Source organism: Salmo salar, chromosome ssa03 (genome assembly GCF_905237065.1).
Source record: "Salmo salar chromosome ssa03, Ssal_v3.1, whole genome shotgun sequence".
NCBI classification, from domain to species: domain Eukaryota; kingdom Metazoa; phylum Chordata; class Actinopteri; order Salmoniformes; family Salmonidae; genus Salmo; species Salmo salar.
Genome location: NC_059444.1, coordinates 94,032,829 through 94,059,495, shown reverse-complemented (window position 1 = coordinate 94,059,495; position 26,667 = coordinate 94,032,829). Strand labels below are relative to the sequence as shown.

General features: G+C 45.1%; 2 protein-coding genes across 4 annotated transcripts in view; one reads left to right on the top strand and one right to left on the bottom strand.

The window, feature by feature from the left end:
• Positions 1-24,320, bottom strand: part of LOC106594878 (guanine nucleotide-binding protein subunit alpha-13) — a 33,112-nt gene extending 8,792 nt beyond the window's left edge. The window contains exons 1-2 of the mRNA XM_045715845.1: positions 23,975-24,320; positions 7,086-7,312 (exon numbers count right to left, since the gene is read on the bottom strand). Coding sequence (XP_045571801.1) covers positions 7,086-7,312; positions 23,975-24,257 — 510 coding nt within the window. The 5' untranslated portion in view covers positions 24,258-24,320. The remainder of the gene's footprint in view (positions 1-7,085; positions 7,313-23,974) is intronic.
• A 1,098-nt stretch (positions 24,321-25,418) lies between these two features.
• Positions 25,419-26,667, top strand: part of LOC106606219 (regulator of G-protein signaling 9) — a 36,678-nt gene continuing 35,429 nt past the window's right edge. For 2 of the 3 annotated variants that reach the window (XM_045715843.1, XM_045715842.1), the window contains exon 1: positions 25,851-26,105. In XM_045715843.1, the coding sequence (XP_045571799.1) occupies positions 26,040-26,105 (66 nt within the window). In that variant the 5' untranslated portion in view covers positions 25,851-26,039. Of the gene's footprint in view, positions 25,504-25,850; positions 26,106-26,667 lie in introns of those variants that run through there. The other variant, XM_045715841.1, reaches the window with a different exon arrangement.

The window sequence follows — 26,667 nt, the reverse complement described above, 5'->3', positions numbered from 1 at the left end:
ACAACATGGGGAAAAAGACCCTCAAGACTTCTGCTGTGGTTAAAACCTCGAGACTTCAGTCATGGAGATGATCTATTGACATACATAGAACGAACACTGATATACAGAAATAGTTTCCAGAAGAAGTGACTGATACTTTCTAAGAGCTAAAACAGTAGGTGTTTTACAGGCCTATTTCTGCTTCCTAAATGGTTAATAAAGTCATTATCACCATCAGATAATTATCAGACCACAGTCTTCTTCCTTTCCTGAGAACCACAGTCTTATTTGAATGTAACTGCCATCAACTGTCACGCCGCAGGTTTGTTTACAACCTGACAATCAAATAAAGCTTTGAGAATTTGAATGTGAGACAGACGCTGCCTGTCTGTCTTGTGATGTTGTTTACAGTGTTTAAAGCAGTGCAAAACCCATAGACGGTGTTTAAAGCAGTGCAAAACCCATAGACGGTGTTTAAAGCAGTGCAAAACCCATAGACGGTGTTTAAAGCAGTGCAAAACCCATAGACGGTGTTTAAAGCAGTGCAAAACCCATAGAGGGTGTTTAAAGCAGTGCAAAACCCATAGACGGTGTTTAAAGCAGTGCAAAACCCATAGACGGTGTTTAAAGCAGTGCAAAACCCATAGAGGGTGTTTAAAGCAGTGCAAAACCCATAGACGGTGTTTAAAGCAGTGCAAAACCCATAGACGGTGTTTAAAGCAGTGCAAAACCCATAGACGGTGTTTAAAGCAGTGCAAAACCCATAGACGGTGTTTAAAGCAGTGCAAAACCCATAGACGGTGTTTAAAGCAGTGCAAAACCCATAGACGGTGTTTAAAGCAGTGCAAAACCCATAGACGCTGTTTAAAGCAGTGCAAAACCCATAGACGGTGTTTAAAGCAGTGCAAAACCCATAGAGGGTGTTTAAAGCAGTGCAAAACCCATAGAGGGTGTTTAAAGCAGTGCAAAACCCATAGACGGTGTTTAAAGCAGTGCAAAACCCATAGACGGTGTTTAAAGCAGTGCAAAACCCATAGATGGTGTTTAAAGCAGTGCAAAACCCATAGACGGTGTTTAAAGCAGTGCAAAACCCATAGACGGTGTTTAAAGCAGTGCAAAACCCATAGACGGTGTTTAAAGCAGTGCAAAACCCATAGAGGGTGTTTAAAGCAGTGCAAAACCCATAGAGGGTGTTTAAAGCAGTGCAAAACCCATAGAGGGTGTTTAAAGCAGTGCAAAACCCATAGACGGTGTTTAAAGCAGTGCAAAACCCATAGACGGTGTTTAAAGCAGTGCAAAACCCATAGACGGTGTTTAAAGCAGTGCAAAACCCATAGAGGGTGTTTAAAGCAGTGCAAAACCCATAGAGGGTGTTTAAAGCAGTGCAAAACCCATAGACGGTGTTTAAAGCAGTGCAAAACCCATAGAGGGTGTTTAAAGCAGTGCAAAACCCATAGAGGGTGTTTAAAGCAGTGCAAAACCAGTGTAGACAGTCCTAACGGAAGTATTTCCACAAAATTATTTAAGCGTCCAGTCAGACCAACACCACCAGCACTGAGCAGAGCGGCAAGACAGTGGCACCAAAATCACATGGACCGAACCAATACCGAAGGGGAAGAAAACTGATTAGGTAGAATCCATTGAGAAGTGGTTATTAATTAGAATGGACTAGACCAGCATGATAGAATGTTCTAGGGTGGACTAGACCAGCATGATAGAATGTTCTAGGGTGGACTAGACCAGCATGATAGAATGTTCTAGGGTGGACTAGACCAGCATGACAGAATAATATATTGTCCTCTTGTCCCAACTGAACCAGCTGAAGTAACATGACATTCTCTAGTCTAACATAACCCATGTGACCTGGTATACTGCTGACCACATAGACGTGTGTGTGTGTGTGAGTTCGTCAGTGCTTTCGCTTCCCCTGCGTTCCCCTACCCAGTAAAGCAACGGTGTGACGCATGCCGAACAGACACGCGTCAGGAAACCACATCCCCTCAGCCCCACCTCTACTCTGCCGTCATCCTGCTATCTACTACTAGGCTCTGGTGAGGCAGGTGGAAGATCAACTGTCATCAACCGTCAAAATATCTCTAGAATGAGGAGGGTCAAAGGACATGGTAACCACGATGGGTTACTGTGGTTACGGTCTCTGAGGTAACTGGAACCTGAAGAGAAGCCTGTAGTCAGTGTGTTCTGCTACTAACACAGTACATGTAGTTAGAGCAGTGTCCATATAGGGTTTTTGGGTTCGATACAGATTCCCATTTTTTGGTCTGTTGATATACTGTTAAACAGGGGGAAATGAAAAACATTTTCCCACAAAGCGTTCTCATAAATTGCCACCCAAAAGAGCAATTGTCCAAGAAACGCTTCAAATGTTGATTTGCGTACATTGTGACAATAATGACATCAGAATGACCACAGTGTTCAGATCAGCATGAGACTCAGATCAGACTTTTCCATCCTTATTGAATATCAGGTATTCATGAAATTAACAGACATCAATAGGCTATATTGTAAAAATAAAACAGTATCGGGAGATATCGGTGAAACGATATCTGCTGCCACCACAGGGCTAATATATTAGTGTTGACTGCTGCTACCACAAGGCTAATATATTAATGTTGACTGCTGCTACCACAGGGCTAATATATTAGTGTTGACTGCTACTACCACCACAGGGCTAATATATTAGTGTTGACTGCTACTACCACCACAGGGCTAAAATATTAGTGTTGACTGCTACTACCACCACAGGGCTAATATATTAGTGTTGACTGCTACTACCACCACAGGGCTAATATATTAGTGTTGACTGCTACTACCACCACAGGGCTAAAATATTAGTGTTGACTGCTACTACCACCACAGGGCTAATATATTAGTGTTGACTGCTACTACCACCACAGGTCTAATATATTAGTGTTGACTGCTGCTACCACCACAGGGCTAATATATTAGTGTTGACTGCTGCTACCACCACAGGGCTAATATATTAGTGTTGACTGCTGCTACCACAGGGCTAATATATTAGTGTTGACTGCTGCTACCACAGGGCTAATATATCTGTAGAATTTAGAGGAACCTGACTGGCTTAGGCTGACAGACTGTGGGAGGTGTGTAGTAGTAGTAGTAGTAGTAGTAGACGTCATTGTCCCACAATGGGAAATTGGTCTCAGCAATTTAAAAAAGACATGATAACAAGAGTCATAACAGAAAATACATAAAGGTATGTGGCCAAATCAGTGTGTGTGGCCCAATCAGATGGGGAGTGTGCTGGCTCTCGGTCCAATCAGATGGGGAGTGTGCTGGCTCTCGGTCCAATCAGATGGGGAGTGTGCTGGCTCTCGGTCCAATCAGATGGGGAGTGTGCTGGCTCTCGGTCCAATCAGACGGGGAGTGTGCTGGCTCTCTTGTGGTGGGCCCCCACACGGTCTCTCTTTTACAGGTCCTACCCTCCATCTTTCCCTTCTTCCTGGTAATCTAACTCAGATGAGGGGAAAGGGCCATTTCAGGCCTCAGCTGAAACACTCTGGAGAGACCGCATCTACTGGCCATTAAACTAGACAGTTCCTCTACTAATGGCTTCTGGGATTGCTGCAGCACACACACACACACACACACACACACACACACACACACACACACACACACAAGGAGTATGCTGGTCCCGGACATGACAGTGAGCAGCAGCCTTCCCAGAGAGATGGGGGGGAGGGAGAGAGAGATGCGGGAGAAGATAGCATGCTTGAACTCCACTTATCCCTCGTACCACCACCACTAGAGAGCAGGAGGGTGAAGGAGAGAAAGAACGAGGGAGAAACTAAACAAAACCCCTTTGTGTGCTGCAATCCAGGGAGCACGTGTCCCGAGTGCCAAACATGTCAGGCTTCCTGCTTTCACAACCTCCCTAACACACACACACACACACTTATGTATTAGCCTCTCGCTGCAGACATGCTGGCTGCAGAACAAGACTTGATCTTGATGCTTTAAGTAAACATTCCCCAGCCCCGTCCTTACTCCCTTTCACCCCTATCCCCCCCCCCCCATCCTAGGTGTTGCATAATCCTAATCCACAGCCTTAAACCTGTTCCTCTCCTCCCCACTGAAGGCTTTATAGTGTAGTGTTCTGTTACAAACCACACCCTCATTGACATGGGGTCTGTTGAGGGTCCAATCAACACAGGACAACAGAGTTAGAAGGAGTGTGTAGAACAGATATGACTATGTCGTTGTGAGAATGTATACTACATATGAACATTAAAAACTTTGGTGTGGTCCCAGACCACTCTCTCATGCACCCTCCCTTCATTTTCTGCGGACGGAGGGAGGGAGGGAGGGAGGGAGGGAGGGAGGGAGGGAGGGGGCAAGAAAAGGCATTGTTTTCATTTTCTATGGCTGACTTGATTTGTGTGTGAGTTAGAATTTTCTCCACACACAAACACTGATAGTGTGAGAGAAAGAGAGTGTGTGTGAGAGCAGCGAGCTCAGAAGCCATTAGCAGTGGTTTAAGAGCAGTAGATGCAGTCTGTTTTCAAATCAAATTTTATGCGCCGAATACAGATGTAAACTTTACCGTGAAATGCTTACTTATGAACAATTTTCCCACCAACGCGAAGTTAAGACATTTAGAAACAAAAGAGCACCATTGGTCATTAGCCTGTAAAATGTCTGCTATCCCCTCCAGCCACATTAAACTCTGTTTTAAATAAATGTTTCCACTTTAGGATTAAACAGTAAAAATAAGGTATCATATTTTATATTACCATACACAATATAAATGTGATGTATTTATTAGATAAAAAGACCACAAAACAGGCCCAAGCATCAAACACGACAGAAATTGGAGTCAACATTGAGCCACTAAAATGTTAACCCTCCTCTTAATGGTGAACTGAGTGTCCATTCTGGGTCAGCTTTTGGGAAGTGAGAGTGTGTATTAGCAGAACTGCGAGGGAGTATGGCGTGCAGTGGTTCTGTCACACCCCGGTCTCAGATGACAGCCTCCCTGGGATGAGAGAGTTGGCAGAGGACAGCTGACAGACGAGCAGAAACATCACCAGGGAATCAGAAAGTCCAGTTCACACAACCGCTTTCAATGGCTCAGTTGAATATCAGTTAACAGAATGTCTTATTTCCTGACTTCCTGGTATAGGTGTTCCTTCATAAGAGATTTTACAGCAGAAAATCTTCCAGAGACAAACAGTGACAAAGTAGCTTCAGTGAGTCAGCTGGTTGGAGCCTGTTCATTTGTACGCACCGTCAGAGTAGTGGGGTTGATTCCTACACTGGTCACTTGTAGTGAATATATACAGTTGAAGTCAGAAGTTTACATAAACCTTAGCCAAATATATTTAAACTCAGTTTTTCACAATTCCTGACAATTAATCCTAGCAAAAATTCCCTGTCTTAGGTCAGTTAGGATCACCACTTTAATTTAAAAATGTGAAATGTCAGAAAAATAGTTGAGAGTTATTTCAGCTTTTATTTCTTTCATCACATTCCCAGTGGGTCAGAAGTTTACATACACTCAATGAGTATTTGGTAGCATTGCCTTTAAATTGTTTAACTTGGGTCAAACATTTCGGGTAGCCTTCCACAAGCTTCCTACAATAAGTTGGGTGAATTTTGGCCCGTTTCTCCTGACAGAGCTGGTGTAACTGAGTCAGGTTTGTAGGCCTCCTTGCTCGCAAACACTTTCTCAGTTCTGCCCACAAATTTTCTATAGGATTGAGGTCAGGGCTTTGTGATGGCCACTCCAATACCATGACTTTGTTTTCCTTAAAACATTTTGCCACAACTTTGGAAGTATGCTTGGGGTCATTGTCCATTTGGAAGACCCATTTGCGACCAAGCTTTTAACTTCCTGACTGATGTCTTGAGAAGTTGCTTCAATATATCCACAATTTTTCAACCTCATGATGCCATCTATTTTGTGAAGTGCACCAGTCCCTCCTGCAGCAAAGTACCCCCACAACATGATGCCGCCACCTCCGTGCTTCACGGTTGGGATGGTGGTCTTCAGCTTGCAAGCCTCCCCCTATTTCCTCCAAACACGACGATGGTCATTATGGCCAAACAGTTCTATTTTTGTTTCATCAGACCAGAGGACATTTCTCCAAAACAGTACGATCTCTGTCGCCATGTGTAGTTTAATAGCGTTTTTGGAGCAGTGGCTTCTTCCTTGCTGAGCCGCCTTTCAGGTTATGTCGATATAGGACTCATTTTACTGTGGATATAGATACTTTTCTACCTGTTTCCTCCAGCATCTTCACAAGGTCACTTGCTGTTGTTCCGGGATTGATTTGCGGTTTTCAGTGCGTTCTCCTTCTTGACGGCTGCGTGGTCCCACGGTGTTTATACTTGCGTTTGTACAGATGAATGTGGTACCTTCAGGCGTTCAGGTGGTAGAGACTACCACCCCTTGTAGTGTAGTGACTGAGGGTCGAACACTAGGGCTGGTTTCCACGAGACAAATTAGCCTAGTCCTAGACTAAAAATATTCTCCATTGAAAAGTGATTCTTAGTCCAAAACCATTGGATTCATCTGGCCTCTAAATACCGTAACAGTGAACAAGGCAGCTGAAATGTCACCATGCATCTAGGAAAGCCACTTCTGATGTAGGACAGACTGACAGACACTGCTGTATTGGGGGGGGACTAGTCCTTTAACAGTGTGTGTGTGGTCTCTGTCTGCTCTATGTTTTATCATGATAAGAGAGGGGGGTGAGGGATTGGAGCTGGAGGAGGCTTGGTGACTGTCCCTAAACTGAATGAGTGATGGTAGTTTACAGAGTAAAAAGAGCATCAGTTCCAGTTTGGAGAATCCCCTGCACAGTCCTCAGTACAGCTATAGATCATCAACAAGAGAACGACACACTGCTTTACAAGCCAACACTAAGACCACCGAGAGAGAGAGAGAGGAGAGAGAGAGAGAGAGAGAGAGAGAGAGAGAGAGAGAGCAACAGAAAGACAGCGAGAGACAGAGTCCAACACTCAATTACTCTGTGCCCATCATTCCAGCTGCAAGCCCTTTTGTTGGTTGTATATGTTGGGCCTGTGTGTGTGTGTGTGTGTGTGTGTGTGTGTGTCCTCACCAGTTGGAACTCCCTGCGTCTGTCGTAGGCATCCTGGATGCCCGTGTCGGCCCACAGGGCCCGGATGGAGGGCAGGTACTGCAGGAAGACCCTGGTCTCCACCATGCCGTGGGCCATCCTGGCCGACCTCGTGTCAAACCCCATCATGGTCTCTCCGTGCCTCTGGTTGGACGCCTCTCCCCACGGGATGTGGAGCTTTTCTCTGGCATCCACCAACACACGCACCCCTGGGAGGGAGAGAGTTCACTGACTGTTAGCCAACTGAGCTAATGACTAGGCATGAAGTAGAAGGTCATGCTTCCACCAACACCCCTGGAGAGAGAGACCGAGGGGGGGTGGTGGTGGTGGGGGGGGGCAAGGGAGCGAGAGCGAGGGACACAGTCATACACACAAACCTGTTTCTTCTGTAGTGCAAGAACACACTCAAATAGTTTTAGGCACATGCACTCACAGTACATGTTTTACTATCCTTGTGGGGACACAATATTCTTTCCCATTCCAACTCCTAACCCTAACATAGCCTTTATCTTTGTGGGGACCTTGGAAACATACATACATTTAATAGGGAGCCATTTGGGAGTGACTTTAGGGGTGTAATGGGTTCCACTGTTTCTCTGGTATATAAAACAGGGCTGTTGGTCCTCCTGAAACACACAGCCAGCTCACCCCCACACTGGTGACGTTATGGCTTAACCCGGGGCGGCAGGTAGCCTCGCGGCCAGAGGGGCGGCAGGTAGCCTCGCGGCCAGAGGGGCGGCAGGTAGCCTCGCGGTCAGAGGGGCGGCAGGTAGCCTCGCGGTCAGAGGGGTGGCAGGTAGCCTCGCGGTCAGAGGGGCGGCAGGTAGCCTCGCGGTCAGAGGGGCGGCAGGTAGCCTCGCGGTCAGAGGGGCGGCAGGTAGCCTCGCGGTCAGAGGGGCGGCAGGTAGCCTCGTGAATGAAATTGTTCTTAACTTGCCTAGTTATATAAAAGGTTAAAAAAATAAAGATTGCCACCTTACTGCTGTTGACATGGGTTGGTCCACGTGAAGTCTGCAGGGATGTGTCACTGTCTGGTGGTGTGGTGACCAGAGTGTGTGCGTGACACCAACTGCTGGTGATGGAGGTGGTGTGTGACTGAGTGTTTGTGTGTGGTTCCTGTGGTGAGAGGTGGGGCCCTCCTCCCCTTCCTTTCTCCTCTCTGTCAAACACACACACACACACACACACATCCTGAGACAGACAGCTCTGACAGTCTATCCTTAGCTGAGCCCAGGGACCTAGGTCGCCTACCCTCCTTGACCTGGCCTTGGCCTCAGCCCCTCTAATCAGCCCCTCTCTCTGGGGAGATTCTAGGAACCTGACAGACCAGTTCATGTCCTGCTGAGACTAAGAGTCAATCAAAGTCAGTCTTGTTGAAGTCAAAAGTGAAAATAGGGCTGAAACGGATAGTCAAGTCACCCAGAAACTGGGTCAAGGCAGGTCTACGGGAGGAGGCCCATAGACACCGTATCAAGTTTGAAGTTTATTTCTATGGAGTTTGATAAACTTGGTTTGAGGTTTAGAATTTCAAAACGGCCACCATGTTGCCAAAGGTTCTATGACAATGTTATTGTCTTCATGGAACATTTGGTGCCAACCAGGATGGCTCTGTAAAGTCTCCAAATGCCACACACAGAGAGAGAGAGAGCAGAGCCACATAGAGCTACAGCCTATAGATATCCCAGACCCCTACAGTAAGGAGTCATATATACAGGGTCCTGGTCTAAAGTAGTGCACTATAAAGGGAATGGGGTGTCATTTGGGATGAACGACAAGCACAGTACAGGGACACTACTACTACAGCCATAGAGGTTTTAATATTGTGTTAACTTCTTCGGGCTAGGGGGCAGTATTCGGAAGTTTGGATGAATGAGGTGCCCAAAGTAAACTGCCTGTTTCTCAGGCCCAGAAGCTAGGATATGCATATCATTTGTAGTATTGGATAGAAAACAGTAAAGTTTCCAAAACTGTTAAAATAATGTCTGTGAGTATAACAGAACTGATATGGCAGGCAAAAACCCAAGGACAATCCATACAGAATTTTCTTTTTTTCCCCAGCTCACATCTGATTACAATGGCTGGGAATAGGAATATAAAATGAAGTCCTCCCAGATTGCAGTTCCTAGGGCTTCCACTAGATGTCAACAGTCTTTAGAAAGCGTTTCAGGCTTGTTTTTTGAAAAATTAGCTAGAATTTGGAGTTTTTCTAAGTGGCTCCCATTTTGGCTGTAGTGTTTGTAGCGCATTCCGGTGAGTGCGCATAACTTCGTTATTTATCTCCAGTATTCTCCGTCTTAAATTGTATCATTTATTTACATAATAGGGTACCGGAGGATTGATTAGGAATGTTGTTTGACTTGTTTAGAAGAAGTTTATTGGTAACTTAAGGGATTCATTTTATATGCGTTTTGAACGAGGGAAACCGGTGGATTACTGAGTCAAGCTCGCCATTGAAACGTACTTTTTTGGGATATAAAGAAGGACTTTATCGAACAAAAGGACCATTTGTTATGTAGCTGGGACCCTTGTGATTGCAACCAGATGAAGATCTTCAAAAGGTAAGTGATTTATTTTAACACTATTTCTGACTTTCGTGATGCATCTGCTTGGTTGGAAAATATATGTAATGCTTTTGTGTGCGGGGCGCTGTCCTCAGATAATTGCATGGTGTGCTTTCGTCGTAAAGCCTTTTTGAAATCTGACGCGGCTGGATTAACAAGTTGTTAAGGTTTTAAATGTATGACACTTGTATTTTCATGAATGTTTAATATTAAGATTTCTGTAATTTGAATTTGGTGCTCTGCAATTTCACCGGATGTTGGCCAGGTGGGATGGTAGCTTCCCAATGATCCGTAAGAAGTTAACTGACAGTGATAAATAGAGAAGGACTAAAGGCACTGATAAGGAGTAGTATAATTAGACTGGCTGCCAGCTACAGACCACTGATAAGGAGAAGTATAATTAGACTGGCTGCCAGCTACAGACCAGTATTTCCATACCATAACAGACCAACAAATAGTTATAAGCAGAAGCAGCATATTTGCAGGAGGAAATGCTTTTGGCTGGCTCATTCATTTGTAAAGTGAGGATGGGGCGGCAGGTAGCCTAGTGTTTAGAGCATTGTACCAGTAATCAAGGGGGTTGCTGGATCGAATCCCCGAGCCGACAAGGTAAAAATCTGTCGTTCTGCCCCTGAACAAGGCAGTTAACCCACTGTTCCCCGGTAGGCCGTCATTGTAAATAAGAGTTTGTTCCTAACTGACTTGCCTAGTTAAATAAAAAGGTTTAAACATTTTATTTTTAAAATAAAACAATTATGATTTTTGCCACAACCTAATAAACCCCCCCAGATATTGACTACCAGGTAGAATGTATAGTACTGCATGAGGACACTATGGAGATTTAGTCAGAGAGTCACTCACTCACTCACTCACTCACTCACTCACTCACTAAACAGGGCTGTTTTCCAGGGGCTCTCTCTCCCACTAAACAGGGCTGTTTTCCAGGTGCGCTCTCTCTCTCCCACTAAACAGGGCTGTTTTCCAGGGGCTCTCTCACACACACGGCCTGGGCTGTTGATGTAATAATGTAGGATAGGATCAATGGCAAAACATCCATCGCACGCATTAGGCTCCGATGCTAACGATCAATAGCCTACGTCCATAGAAACACATTAGCCACGATGCTAACGATCAATAGCCTACGCCCAAAGAAAAAACAGCCACGATGCTAACGATCAATAGCCTACGTCCATAGAAAAACATTAGTCACGATGCTAATGAGCCATCAAATATTAATGTATAAAAACACAGCTAAGGGTTTCGGAGGCCAGAACAGAGAGCCTCTCTGGGAGTTAGAGCACAGGGCTCACGGGTAATAATAGCTTCCTCCTTCCACAGTCTTATCACTGTTTAGTTCCTTTCTCTGCAGAGATTCAACTGTCATTTCTTTGAGAGTGAGCACACACGCGCACACACACACACACACACACAAAGAGAGAGAGACAAAAGACCGGAGGAGCTACAGAGACAGAATGACGGGGACATTCGAGTTCCTTGATGAATAATTATTAAAGGATCCTCTTGAGGATACCCTAGGATAGGGGGCGCCACAGCGCATTTTGAAAAAAAATCGTTCCCATTTTCAACGGCCTACTAATCAAACTCAGAAGCTAGGGCATGCATATGCTTATTATATATGGATAGAAAACATCCTAAAGTTTCTAAAACTGTTTGAATGGTGTCTGTGAGAATAACAGAACTCAAATGGCAGTCAAAACCCCGAGACCGATTGAAACAGGAAGTGGAATTCAGAATTGTGGACTCGACTTCTCATCTTTCCCTATAAATCACACCGTTAACCATGGTTCAGTGAGCACTTCCTATTGCTTCCACTAGATGTCGCCAGTCTTTTCACAGTGGTTTGAGCCTTATACAGTCGAAACTCAGTGAATGAGAGTCATTGGAAATTGGTCACAGGGGATGGGCCATCACCATTATGACGCCGGCGGCCATGTCTACCCCCAACTTTGGAAACGGTTTTAAAGGCAATGAAATCATCCCCCTCGAATCTTATTGGCTCTCTTGGTGTTACAGGCCCTGAAGATTAATGTTTTACAACGTTTGACATGTTTGAACGAACCTACAGGCGGGAGAATCTTATTTTATCCGGAACTTCAGCCCTGCGCTTGGAGAGAGCCCTAGGACGCGCTACCAACAGCAGGCTAATGGAACGTGAAGTATGGACTTTTTCGACCGAAAATACATCTGTTGTGGACCTGGGATGCTTTCTGATGAAGACAACTAAAGGTAGGCGATTATTGACAATATTATACAAGATGAGATGTGACATGCGATTGTTCCAAGATGGCGCCGAGCTCTGTATATTAGCTCATTTTCTGAGTATCGCATCTCCTTTTATCGCAAAGTGTGATTACCCAGTAAAGTTAATTTAAAATCTGGTATGACAGGTGTTCTCAAGAGATATTCATCTATAAATGTTAGATTGACAATATAAATTTAAAAAAATCGTTATCGGATAGTAATTTAGGGAATTGTAGCATTGTTTACCGGGACGCATTTCAGGGGAAATTATTTAGTCAACGTCAGACGCCGATGTAAAATGCTGTTTTTATATATAAATATGACCTTTATTGAACAAAAGAATGCATGCATTGTATAACATGATGTCCTAGGTGTGTCATCTGATGAAGTTTGTAAAAGGTTAGTGCTGCATTTAGCTGTTTTTTGATTATATGTGATGCAAGTGGTTGGTCGGAAAATGGCTATGAAGCTGCTTTTTACGATGGACTCATCTAACATAATCTAATGATTTGCTTTTCCTGTAAAACCTTTTTGAAATCGGACGACGTGGGTCGATTCAGGAGAGGTGTATCTATAAAAAAAAAATATATATATATATATATATATATATATATATTTTTTTATTATGATTTTTTTTAATGCTAATTGGCAATATGATTTTTCGCTGGATTTTGATCCCGCTGACGGGATGAGACGCTGGAGAGGTTAAAGGGGATTATAAATGCACCAATTAAATAACTCTCTGGGGATCAATCAGTAAATGAAGGTCTGAAGAGACTTCCAATAGGTAAAAGATGAGCAGGTCTTTCAGACAACGTCAAACATTCAAAAGGCTTGTGTGTTGTTGATGATGGGAAGCCAGACATCCTGTCAATCCCCAGCCTATTACCAAGAAACATATTGTATCGGCACCATAGTGTCGCGATTCGATACGCATCACGACTCATGATACGACATGTACTGAGATTCTATACTGCGGTTTTAACGTGTTTTTCGATGATCCGAACATACTGCTCACTAAATGTCTGCTGCAGAAGGATGAGAGAGAGATAATAAAAACGAGTTTGATCAGTCATGGAAATAAAAGTGCTGGAAACACATTGGATCACTAATTAAAAACAGAAGACGGAGGCCAAGCTATAGGAGAATTAATACTGAAGACAAGCGCTACCTAGCAGCTAACATTAGCTACCTAGCAACTAAAAGCATTTGAATCGATATAATATTGTCAAAAATAATACATTGAATACTCTAATGTATCCATTTTTCTCCCATCCCTGGAAGTCAGACAGTGTTCTCCCCAGATTCTGCTAGGTGGGGTACCTGAAACAGACACTACAGCTGACAACATGAAAACACTGAATAGACACTTAAGTTTAGGGTCTGAGGTTTCTTGGTAGACTGTGCCTAATGATGTTATTACACACAAAATATACCACACACACACACACACACACACACACACAGGAAGTGATCACCTGAGTGGTTGACACTAAGGACAGGAGGTGTGGTGTACTGTTTCACGTCAGTGGAATTCTGAGTATTTCCCTTGATGCAATCTCCAGTCATTGTTTTCAAATGACCTTTGACCTCTAGACAGCAGCTAACAAACACCGCCGAGGCTCTTTCGTCACCGCCGCCGAGGCTCTTTCGTCACCGCCGCCGAGGCTCTTTCGTCACCGCCGCCGAGGCTCTTTCGTCACCGCCGCCGAGGCTCTTTCGTCACCGCCGCCGAGGCTCTTTCGTCACCGCCGCCGAGGCTCTTTCGTCACCGCCGCCGAGGCTCTTTCGTCACCGCCGCCGAGGCTCTTTCGTCACCGCCACATCCATACCAGAACAAGCCCTGACCCAGCAGAAACACTTGGCTGCAGGGGAAGTAATGGAGCATTGGCTCTGCGAGGTACACAGAGGGTTTCTCCTGGCTGGCACACAGCACAGTTATTCAATGTTGTGTAGAATGCCAACTGACATTGTTCTCTCTCTACACGACACAGAATGATGTACCAGTATGCTGTAAAGAAACAATCCCTTCCCAATGTTCCATAAAAGTCAGAATCACATTTCCTTTCTGGAGTCCCTTAGGGCCGAACAGGCACAGCTTCACACACACACACACACACACACACACACACACACACACACACACACACACACACACACACACACACACACACAGTCTCCTAGCGCAGTAGTCATTAAGAGGCTGCGGGAGGGTAAACAGGATACAAACAACATGCATGGCTGAGACAAGGCAGCAGCCTCTGTGGATCAGAGCAGAGGGCTGAGACGAGGCAGCAGCCTCTGTGGATCAGAGCAGAGGGCTGAGACGAGGCAGCAGCCTCTGTGGATCAGAGCAGAGGGCTGAGACGAGGCAGCAGCCTCTGTGGATCAGAGCAGAGGCAGCAGCAGCCTCTGTGGATCAGAGCAGAGGCAGCAGCAGCCTCTGTGGATCAGAGCAGAGGCAGCAGCAGCCTCTGTGGATCAGAGCAGAGGCAGCAGCAGCCTCTGTGGATCAGAGCAGAGGCAGCAGCAGCCTCTGTGGATCAGAGCAGAGGCAGCAGCAGCCTCTGTGGATCAGAGCAGAGGCAGCAGCAGCCTCTGTGGATCAGAGCAGAGGCAGCAGCAGCCTCTGTGGATCAGAGCAGAGGCAGCAGCAGCCTCTGTGGATCAGAGCAGAGGCAGCAGCAGCCTCTGTGGATCAGAGCAGAGGCAGCAGCAGCCTCTGTGGATCAGAGCAGAGGCAGCAGCAGCCTCTGTGGATCAGAGCAGAGGCAGCAGCAGCCTCTGTGGATCAGAGCAGAGGCAGCAGCAGCCTCTGTGGATCAGAGCAGAGGCAGCAGCAGCCTCTGTGGATCAGAGCAGAGGCAGCAGCAGCCTCTGTGGATCAGAGCAGAGGCAGCAGCAGCCTCTGTGGATCAGAGCAGAGGCAGCAGCAGCCTCTGTGGATCAGAGCAGAGGCAGCAGCAGCCTCTGTGGATCAGAGCAGAGGCAGCAGCAGCCTCTGTGGATCAGAGCAGAGGCAGCAGCAGCCTCTGTGGATCAGAGCAGAGGCAGCAGCAGCCTCTGTGGATCAGAGCAGAGGCAGCAGCAGCCTCTGTGGATCAGAGCAGAGGCAGCAGCAGCCTCTGTGGATCAGAGCAGAGGCAGCAGCAGCCTCTGTGGATCAGAGCAGAGGCAGCAGCAGCCTCTGTGGATCAGAGCAGAGGCAGCAGCAGCCTCTGTGGATCAGAGCAGAGGCAGCAGCAGCCTCTGTGGATCAGAGCAGAGGCAGCAGCAGCCTCTGTGGATCAGAGCAGAGGCAGCAGCAGCCTCTGTGGATCAGAGCAGAGGCAGCAGCAGCCTCTGTGGATCAGAGCAGAGGCAGCAGCAGCCTCTGTGGATCAGAGCAGAGGCAGCAGCAGCCTCTGTGGATCAGAGCAGAGGCAGCAGCAGCCTCTGTGGATCAGAGCAGAGGCAGCAGCAGCCTCTGTGGATCAGAGCAGAGGCAGCAGCAGCCTCTGTGGATCAGAGCAGAGACAGCAGCAGCCTCTGTGGATCAGAGCAGAGGGCTGAGACGAGGCAGCAGCAGCCTCTGTGGATCAGAGCAGAGGGCTGAGACGAGGCAGCAGCCGCCTCTGTGGATCAGAGCAGAGGGCTGAGACGAGGCAGTAGCCTCTGTGGATCAGAGCAGAGGGCTGAGACGAGGCAGCAGCAGCCTTTGTGGATCAGAGCAGAGGGCTGAGACGAGGCAGCAGCCTCTGTGGATCAGAGCAGAGGGCTGAGACGAGGCAGCAGCCTCTGTGGATCAGAGCAGAGGGCTGAGACGAGGCAGAAGCAGCCTTTGTGGATCAGAGCAGAGGGCTGAGACGAGGCAGCAGCAGCCTCTGTGGATCAGAGCAGAGGGCTGAGACGAGGCAGCAGCCGCCTCTGTGGATCAGAGCAGAGGGCTGAGACGAGGCAGCAGCCTCTGTGGATCAGAGCAGAGGGCTGAGACGAGGCAGCAGCAGCCTTTGTGGATCAGAGCAGAGGGCTGAGACGAGGCAGTAGCCTCTGTGGATCAGAGCAGAGGGCTGAGACGAGGCAGCAGCAGCCTTTGTGGATCAGAGCAGAGGGCTGAGACGAGGCAGCAGCAGCCTTTGTGGATCAGAGCAGAGGGCTGAGACGAGGCAGCAGCCTCTGTGGATCAGAGCAGAGGGCTGAGACGAGGCAGCAGCAGCCTTTGTGGATCAGAGCAGAGGGCTGAGACGAGGCAGCAGCCTCTGTGGATCAGAGCAGAGGGCTGAGACGAGGCAGCAGCAGCCTCTGTGGATCAGAGCAGATGACAGGCTCAAATGGAACCCGATTCCTTACATCAGGGTTTCCCTTCTCTCTCTCCTTGGGCCCTAAACTGCCACACCGGATTCAATTAGACAACTAATCATCAAGTCTTTGACTTTGGCACATAGGGCTCTGCTCAAACATAGTGCACTATGTAGGGAATAGGGTGGCATTGGGGACGCAGAGGCAGGATCAGCTCAGGGCTTACAGGGTATCAACCAGTTATTCAGACAGGACTAAACAGATATTCAGACAGGACTAGCCAGTTATTCAGACAGGACTAAACAGATATTCAGAAAGGACTAGCCAGTTATTAAGACAGAACTAAACAGATATTCAGACAGGACTAAACAGATTGACTCCTGGAAATCAACCTGTTCTATCAAACCCAAAGACCACAGACCAGGGCTGTCCAACCCTCTTCCTGGAGATCTACCATCCTGTGGGTTCAGTCCAACCCTCTTCCTGGAGATCTACCATCCTGTGGGTTCAGTCCAACCCTCTTCCTGGAGATCTACCATCCTGTGGGTTCAGTCCAACCCTCTTCCTGGAGATCTACCATCCTGTGGGTTCAGTCCAACCCTCTTCCTGGAGATCTACCGTCCTGTGGGTTCAGTCCAACCCTCTTCCTGGAGATCTACCATCCTGTGGGTTCAGTCCAACCCTCTTCCTGGAGATCTAACGTCCTGTGGGTTCAGTCCAACCCTCTTCCTGGAGATCTACCATCCTGTGGGTTCAGTCCAACCCTCTTCCTGGAGATCTAACGTCCTGTGGGTTCAGTCCAACCCTCTTCCTGGAGATCTACCATCCTGTGGGTTCAGTCCAACCCTCTTCCTGGAGATCTAACGTCCTGTGGGTTCAGTCCAACCCTCTTCCTGGAGATCTACCATCCTGTGGGTTCAGTCCAACCCTCTTCCTGAAGATCTAACGTCCTGTGGGTTCAGTCCAACCCTCTTCCTGGAGATCTAACGTCCTGTGGGTTCAGTCCAACCCTCTTCCTGGAGATCTACCATCCTGTGGGTTCAGTCCAACCCTCTTCCTGGAGATCTACCATCCTGTGGGTTTTCAGTCCAACCCTAATTTAAACACACCTGATTCTACTAATTAGCTGCTCAACAAGACCTTAACTAGCTGAATCAGATATGCTAAATTAGGGTTGGACTGAAAACCTACAGGACAGTAGATCTCCAGGAAGAGGGTTGGACTGAACCCACAGGATGGTAGATCTCCAGGAAGAGGGTTGGACTGAACCCACAGGATGGTAGATCTCCAGGAAGAGGGTTGGACTGAACCCACAGGACGGTAGATCTCCAGGAAGAGGGTTGGACTGAACCCACAGGATGGTAGATCTCCAGGAAGAGGGTTGGACTGAACCCACAGGATGGTAGATCTCCAGGAAGAGGGTTGGACTGAACCCACAGGATGGTAGATCTCCAGGAAGAGGGTTGGACTGAACCCACAGGATGGTAGATCTCCAGGAAGAGGGTTGGACTGAACCCACAGGATGGTAGATCTCCAGGAAGAGGGTTGGACTGAACCCACAGGATGGTAGATCTCCAGGAAGAGGGTTGGACTGAACCCACAGGATGGTAGATCTCCAGGAAGAGAGTTGGGCAACCCTGTCCTAGACTGAACAGGTGTTCATAGCACATATTCACAAAGCATCTCAGAGTAGGAGACAGTGCTGGTCTAGGATCAGTTCTGCCTATTAGATCAATGAATAACACAGGGGTATCTGATCCTAGATCAGCACAGACTCAGAGGCTTTAAAATAAAGTTGTTCTAACATCTCTGTTTAATAACTGAAAGTGATGACTCACTGCTGGGAGAGTTCAGCCTAGATCTAACACCACCCTTCCATCCATCTATGACCTCACAAGAGGAAGTGCAACACTCGAGGCCCCTGCTAGCTCCTCACGAGTCGGCTGGACCAAAATCTGCCAATGTCATTAATGCTACAAAACGCATGTTGGCCCACATGGCACCCTATTCCCCATATAGTGCACTACTTCTGACCAGACCCCCTATGGGCCCAGGTCAAAAAGTAGTACACTATCTAGGGAACAGGGTGGCACGTCTAGAGTTAGGCTATAGTATCCAGACATGCACTAGGCTGTTCTTCCAGAGAGACAAAGGGAGGGGAGATAGTATCACTTCTTAGGGATAAAATACAGTGCAGAAAAACAGGCCTGTAGAATGTAAATAAGTAGAACAAGATTTAGGAGACAGGGACAGACCATTTATTTAGCTAAAACACACACACACACACCCCCCTCAGGTCAGAAATGAAGACTTAATGGAGGTAGATTTAGAGATGGATTAAAGAATTTCAATCATAACATGATGAGCCATGGCCCTTTGTTTACAAATAGAAGACAGATGAGATAACGTCCTAAAAACAGGCCTTTGACCACCAGGTCTATAGGCTATATCTATATTTCCTGTCTGAGGGACGCTGACGATGAGAATAGAGCAGCGTCATCAGGGGCTTCGTCCCCAAATGGTGCACTACTTTTTACATTTTTTTAAAACATTTTAGTCATTTTAGCAGACGCTCTTATCCAGAGCGACTTACAGTAGTGAGTGCATACATTTCATAATTTTTTTCCCCCTTTCCCATACTACTTTATACCAGGGTCCATAGGGCGCTGGTTAAAACGTTAGTACAGTGTATAGGGAGCTATTTGGGACGAACCTCAGGACTCACATCATTCATCTGTCATAGAAGACAATACACAGCGTTCCTCATGGGGATCCTGCCTGGGCTCAGCCAATCACCCTCAGTTAGGACCTAACCTCCTGTCTGTCTGAGATATAAATTGGAATGGCCGATTAATTAGGGCCGATTTCAAGAATTCATAACAATCGGTAATCGGTATTTTTGGCCACCGATGTCATTTATTATTTTTTTTTTTAACTTTTTTTAACTAGGCAAGTCAGTTAAAGAACACATTCTTATTTTTAATGACGGCCTAGGAACGGTGGGTTAACTGCCTTGTTCAGGGGCAGAACAACAGATTTTTACCTTGTCAGCTTGAGGATGCAACCTTACGTTAACTAGCCCAACGCTCTAACCACCTGCTTTACGTTGCCAAGGTAAGTTGCTAGCTAGCATTAAACTTATCTTATAAAAAACAATCAATCAATCATAATCACTAGTTAACTACACATGGTTGATGATATTACTAGTTTATCTAACGTGTCCTGCGTTGCATATAATCGATGTGGTGCGCATTCACGAAAAAGGACCGTCATTGCTCCAACGTGTACCTAACCATAAACATCAATGTCTTTCTTAAAAATCAATACACAAGTATATATTTTTAAACCTGCATATTTAGCTAAAAGAAATCCAGGTTAGCAGGCAATATTAACCAGGTGAAATTGTGTCAGTTCTCTTGCGTTCGTTGCACGCAGAGTCAGGGTATACAGAATCTGTCTCGTTGCGAACTAATTTGCCAGAATTTTACGGAACTATGAAATAACATTGTAGGTTGTGCGATGTAACAGGAATATTTAGACTTACGGATGCCACCCGTTAGATAAAATACGGAACGGTTCCGTATGTCACTGAAAGAATAATATTTTCGAGATGCTAGTTTCGGGATTTGACCATATTAATGACCTAAGGTTTATTATATTATAGTTAAGTCTATGATTTGATATTTGATAGAGCAGTCTGACTGAGCGGTGGTAGGCAGCAGCAGGCTTGTAATAGTCAAAGATATATGGTTTAGAGAGAAATAGTGGACACGTCATAATTCCTGTAATAACTTGCGGCTGAACTTGAAAGGGGTTCCTTCGTTATTTTACCGTTCATGTCTTCCATAGAGAATGTCTTGATCTACTTCAAATAAGGTCTGTGTTTTGTGCTTAAACCGCCTCGGCGTTTTGATACCCGTGTAAATCTCCCTAGGTAACGTTTGTCAACATATTTTCATAAATCCACTCTACAAAACAAATTATCTTCGCTTATATTGATCAGAGTTATATCCTATGGATATCTACACAGTTATAAAATTGGCAAGGTGGTGTAAGCCTAAACCAAACACAGACCTTATTTTAAGTTAATCTAAAAATATCCTATGGAATAAATGAAGGAACCGCTTTTCAGATTTTGCTAGACGGTGTCATGGGAATTATGACTCGCACTTTGGTAGTCAATTCTTACCATGCCCATTATTAAAATAGGATTTCCTGCATATAGAAATTACAGTTTTTGTTTTCAGCATTCATCACAGTTAACTTAAATTCTATTTTTATTATTCAAACAGTTGAGAGTATTTGTCTCCTAAGCAGACTCTTCAGTATCGTTGTCACTTCAGAGCTGTGTGTGTGTGTGTGTGTGTGTGTGTGTGTGTGTGTGTGTGTGTATGTATGTATGTATATAAATATATATATATACACATACATACACACACATATTAAAATATACACATATTAAAATAAAAGCATAATAATAATCGCCCGATTAATCAGTATAGGCTTTTTTTGGTCCTCCAATAATCGGTATCGGCGGTGAAAAATCCTAATCGGTCGACCTCAAATAAATAAATATATCCCCCTCCTTCATGCATTTCACAGTAAGGATATGACATCATCGTGTGAGGCTGGGAACCCCCTGCACCCACCCACACAGACAGAGCTACTGGGGACATCCTCTGTCTGATGAACAAATAACAGTAAAGTACCCATCTAAAATGAACACAATGACTCAACATGGTCCTTTAATAGGAGTTGTAAGAAACGGTGTGTGCACCTGTCAAGAAGACATTAATGGAAGAGTTTAGTCTATGTATGACAGATCTAAGATAAATAGCTTCATTGTGATCAATGACTCACAAAGGAAAAGTTGTCAAAAAAACACAATGACTATAATTGTATAGTTGACAATTAATTTATTTCCTCAGGACTGCTACACTAACAAACCAGTGTGTTCCAGGAAACCTAAAGTAGTCTGCGTAATGAACAAAGTAGCCAACTAGGGGGGGGGAAACCACCCAGAGTGGTTCCCCCCCGCATAAAATATGTTTGTTTACATAACAGGAGTTATCTGACTGTGGTACTGCTGTACATCTCTGGTAATATCGTTGACTAGTGTGTGCAGGGCTGGGTTGTCACGACTATCAGACCAGGTATGACCACGCAAGTTGGAGGCAGAAACACCCCTCATGTTCTCTCTCTTCAGATTTTATACAGCTAAGCCTAATGCCTCAGTCTACCAAAACATGACTGAAATCCACTGGTGTTGAACTTTCAACTAAACACTCAACATTCGGGGGGCTTCGACAAGTAAAGATTATTTACAGTAAAATAAGAAATAGCTAGGTAAGAAACAAAGTAGCCAATTGATCTAGCTAGCAAGTTTGACAGACTGAATACAAACAATTGGAATATGAGTGATCACATCTTATCGCTGCCTCAAAACAACATGGTCTCGAGTTGCCCTATAAAGGACGCAGTGCTTCCGCGCATGGGCGTCGTAACTGGTTAAAATGCTGAAGCCCAAAAAATAACTGCCACATTTTTAAGGGGATGTACTTTTAACGAAAATCCTGTTACTGAAGGTATATCAATAATCCGTGATTCCTTGTCCATCGGTCCCGATTGTATAATGTGTGGATATCTGTATGGAAACTGCCTGAACCTAACTTTTCTCCAAACCGGTGCCTATAATAACTCTGCTGTGATTGACAGTGGTAGGCTATGCGGAAGCGCGTCTTGTATACTGTCTACCACAGCAGAGTCGCCACGTTTACAGACGGGCCGTGGCAACCGGCAAAGGTCTCATAGAGTTCAATAACAGTAGGGCGGCGTGTGCCAAAACGGAAGTGGCAAGGTTCGTGGTGCTCGCTCACAGCTGGCTCAGCACCAGAAGATGAAATTAGCTGAAGTCTTGAGCGGCCGTAGCACATGGTGACCAATTCACAGAGTTCATCTTGCCAACCAATCAAACAATGTTTTAATGACAATATTCAAGCTGACAACAACCGGGACCGCTCGTCTCTACACGGTAGCCAGATTTTCTCGCGGTTCAACTGCCATTTAGTGCTGCTCGTGTGTAAACACCTTTATAGTGCAGGTTTGAAGAAACATTCTGTTCCAAGGTTTCTATCAGAGGAGGCTCATGGGAGGAACTATAGGAGGACGGATTCATTGTAATGGCTGGAATGGAATAAATGGAATGGTATCAAACATATGGAAACCACAGATTTGACTCAGTTCCATTCCAATGAGCCTGTCCTCCTATAGCTTCTCCCACCAGCCACCTCTTGTTTCTATAGCTACATATATTCACACATTATACACTGAACAAAAATATACATGCAACATGTAAAGTGCCGGTCCCATGTTTCATGAGCTGAAATAAAAAGATCCCAGAAATGTTCCATATGCACAAAAAGCACATTTCTCTCAAATGTTGTGCACAAATTTGTTTACACCCCTGTTATTGAGCATTTCTTCTTTGCCAAGAATTGAATGTTAATTTCTCTACCATAAGCCGCCTAGGTCATTTAATTTTTTGGGGACAGTATGTCCAACCGGCCTCACAACCGCAGACCACATGCATGGTGCGTCTGTGGGCGAGCGGTTTGCTGATGTCAGCGTTTTGAACAGAATGCCCCATGGTGGTGGGGCTATGGTATGGGCAGGCATAAGCTACCAGACAACGAACACAATTGCATTTTACAGGTGGCAATTTGAATGCACAGAGATACTGTGACGAGTTCCTGAGGCCCATTTTTTAAGGTATCTGTGACCAACAGATGAATCTGTATTCCAGTCGTGAAATCCATAGATTAGGGCCTAACGAATTTATTTCAATTCACTTATGTTCTTCTATGAACTAACTCAGTAAAATATTTAATAGTTGCGTTTATATTTTCGTTCAGTATACACTCCGTACCAACGAACAAGGAGTTACTAATTACATATTTGCCTTCAGTAACCACCCTAAACATTTTCAACAGTTTATTATCCGTCTCCACATTTGAATCCCTTAGGATGCCCATCCTCGTATACGGTTAGGTTTCCATAACATGAAAAGTCAGATATATGGCATGACGTTTTCTAAAATATGTTTAATGATGGTTATGATATACTTCATCTAGTTATATCCGCTGTGATTAAAACAATTTTAAGCTTTCTGATTTCCAAATTAGCTACCAAGTTATTTCACTATGACTGTTCAAGATTCATGTTTCTAAAAACACTCAAATAAGTGTATAAATAAGTTAACTACAGCAACAAAGCTAGCTATCGCATTAGCTAGCCAAAGCTTACTGCTAGCTGGTAAACTGCCTGATAAAAACAGCTGATAAACTGTCATACTATTTTCCAACCCCTGAATAATACTGACATGGGACAAACAATACGCGTGATATCAGGAGATATACTTAGACAACTGAATCATGTTCAATGGGAAACCCCGCTCTGTCTGTGTGGCCTCATCTCTTCAAATCCCACTGTGCACAAACACTTTCAAATAACATGGGCGTTTCTTCTAGCTTTGTGTGTGTTAGCTAGCTAACTAGGCTAGCGAAGAAACAGATGTGAGTACGCCCGTCCTCTCAACATAGCTAGTTAGCAAACATACCAAGCACAAGTTACGGCTACTGTTAGCATGCTAGCTAGCTGGCTACTTCCCACTCAGACATGAACTCTTGAACAGAGCAAATAAGTCAACAAAGGCCCCGAAAAACTCACCAGTGGCGTTTTATAAAGTACAACGAACAACCTAAGGTGCCTTACCTTTAATTACATTACTAAAAATCGTGGCCTTGAACTCTTCTTTGGCCCTTTGATCGAAGTCCTGACCATGGATGATGCGCATCTGCTTCAGGAAAGTGGACTTGCCGCTTTCTCCCGCTCCGAGTAGCAGAATCTTCACCAGCCGCTTCACATACGTCTTATCCCGCGAAATACTTTTGTCTATTTCTTTAGATTTCCTTAATTGTTCTGCCTCGTTACTCGTGAGGAGACAGTTTGGAAAACATACAGATAAAACGGACCGGGACGGCAGGAAATCCGCCATCTTTGAAACAACTTCATCGATACAGTAGAGAGAGTTGGTTTGAGGCTAGCGACTAGAGTCTACTCGCGGACGGGGCGGGGCGCGATTACGATAACGTGGGTGTGTGAGCGCGCACAGGGCTAGCACAATGAGGGGGTTCGTTTATCTGGCCTGGTTACCGCGGTGTGTGGAGTTTAAACCGAGTGAAAAGTGATTGCATTCGTTTTGGAACCGGGCTGCCTCCCGGGCCTGAGCCAGGTAACCCGCTCTGGCCGACGACGGCGAAGTCGGCTGAAAACAAAAGTGACGTATTCAAGCACATGGAGTGATGAATAGGGTTCTGTATTTTACATACAAAAGTGATTGCTTTTGATAAAAACGATTTATCTGCCTTCCCAATGAAAACTAGTATGAAAATTCTTACATTTATTTTATGGAAAAGAGATGAATGTTTTTGGACGATGCACCTAGCTGCCTTGTTGACAACATGACCGAGCGGCGCAGATTGCTGTTTGATTTGAGAAGGCTGCTCCTCCCTCGCAGTTTTCGCCCGATGATGTGACGGGCCATTGCCCGGTTCAACCCGGGCCAGTGTAATATAATTTTCTCAGTGTGAATAAACGTTTGGGCGGATGACAAAAGGTCTAGATTGCCCATATCCTCTAATTTTGTTTCACTTTGAAACCCACTCATTGCAATTTCTAGACTAACTGAAATTAATTGTTTTAGGCCAGTCTACAAATGTATTTATGGCTAGGGGAATTTCAATATAGGAATTTGTTCAAAAGGTAATTGCGAATAATAATTGATAACACAATTGAAAAATCATACCTTTAATACAGTAACAAACCATAGCCTACACACATTGTGCCTCACTTAGAAAGATGAGTCGCCATATTGGAGAAACAGCAACAAAATAAACAGTCCATGGTTGTATTTGATTAACGTTTTATTAAAAAGCATGAATTTCAACAAAGAAAGGCACGCAACAACAAGATTCACTCCGAACACTCTCGTCTACACTCAACCTCGCGGATGTGGTATCGTGGAGGTGAGGCTTCAGGAGGTGAGATATATATTGGTTACAACATGACAACACATCAGAAGGGTGCACTGCATGCAGGTCGTCATAATTTAATATCATGCATTTATCAGCAGTACCACCTGGGTGCGGTAGAGGGCAGTGTATACCCGGGGAGTCATGTCGGTCACGACACCACCTTCACCTTCACCTGTGGTGTCGTTTTTGGCACCATCTGTTGTTGAGGTAGGCTAGCCCTAGTTTACCTGTGAAATTCATAGGCCTAAATGAGAGATCAAATTCAAGTATATCTGTGACAAATTATTATTATTTTATCATCCAGTGAATTGATCGCAAAAAAAAGTTGCTTGTTTTTATCCTTTCTCTTTCACCACATTCCTGGGCGACAAATATTTTACGTGGATTTTTTAAATATTTTTATATTTCAATTGGCGATAATCCAAATACTGTTACATTTCAATTAAAGGTTTTACTGCCGTAATGCCACCAAATTGATAGCTGCTTGATGGTGTGACGTATGTATGTGTCACTGTCACAAGTAACAGGTTGTTAAACTAGAGTTTAGCCGAGCTGTCATTGGTTGATAAATCCGTCCTCGCTCATTCTGGCCCCTCTCACGCAATCTCTGACGCGCGGTCAACGGAATAGGCTTCGGTCCCAGCCCCGGGTATACCATTATACCTGTGTGATCACTTTTTATTTCATCAACATTTCATACCTGGATTTTCTTCTTTAGGTCCGCGTATCGACTGACGGCAAACATGACCATTAGGACACTGAGAGATTATGGTCAGCACTACCGACCACGGATGGCATGCCTAAAAAATGTAGGTTACCTACCAGTACGTTTACGTCATTTATCAGTACTTTTAAATGTTTTGAGAAAAAGGTAATAGACTTTAGATAAACTAAAAGTTCACATCATGTCAATTGATTTTAGGTGGGCTGGTGATAGTCTACTTGTTGATAGATTATTATAGTTTACAGTAAATTCATGAGGAGCCCCAAGATTGTTGTTTAAATTTCCCCTTTTCATGTCTTAAAAAAACGAATCAATTGGTTTGTAAAAGTTCATTTTAAAATGTTATTTTTCGCAAGAGGTTCTAATTGGGTGTATTTGGCCGCTCATAATCCTGTTCCCATCCAATTACAAATGGAACAGCTGTGAAGTCATCACGACTTTCAATGTGGTCATCTGCATAGCTTCATCTAAAGATGCTACTAGACTCACACTATTGTTTCATGACCTGTAGGCTACTGTATATTTATTTTGTTTACAGTGAAGAGATTGTAGACCTCTCAGAGATCCAATCTAACTGCTAAACAAGGCTTTCTTATACTGTGGGTCGGGGTCCCAAAGTTGGCCCTGGGTAATGTGAGAGGTGGGTC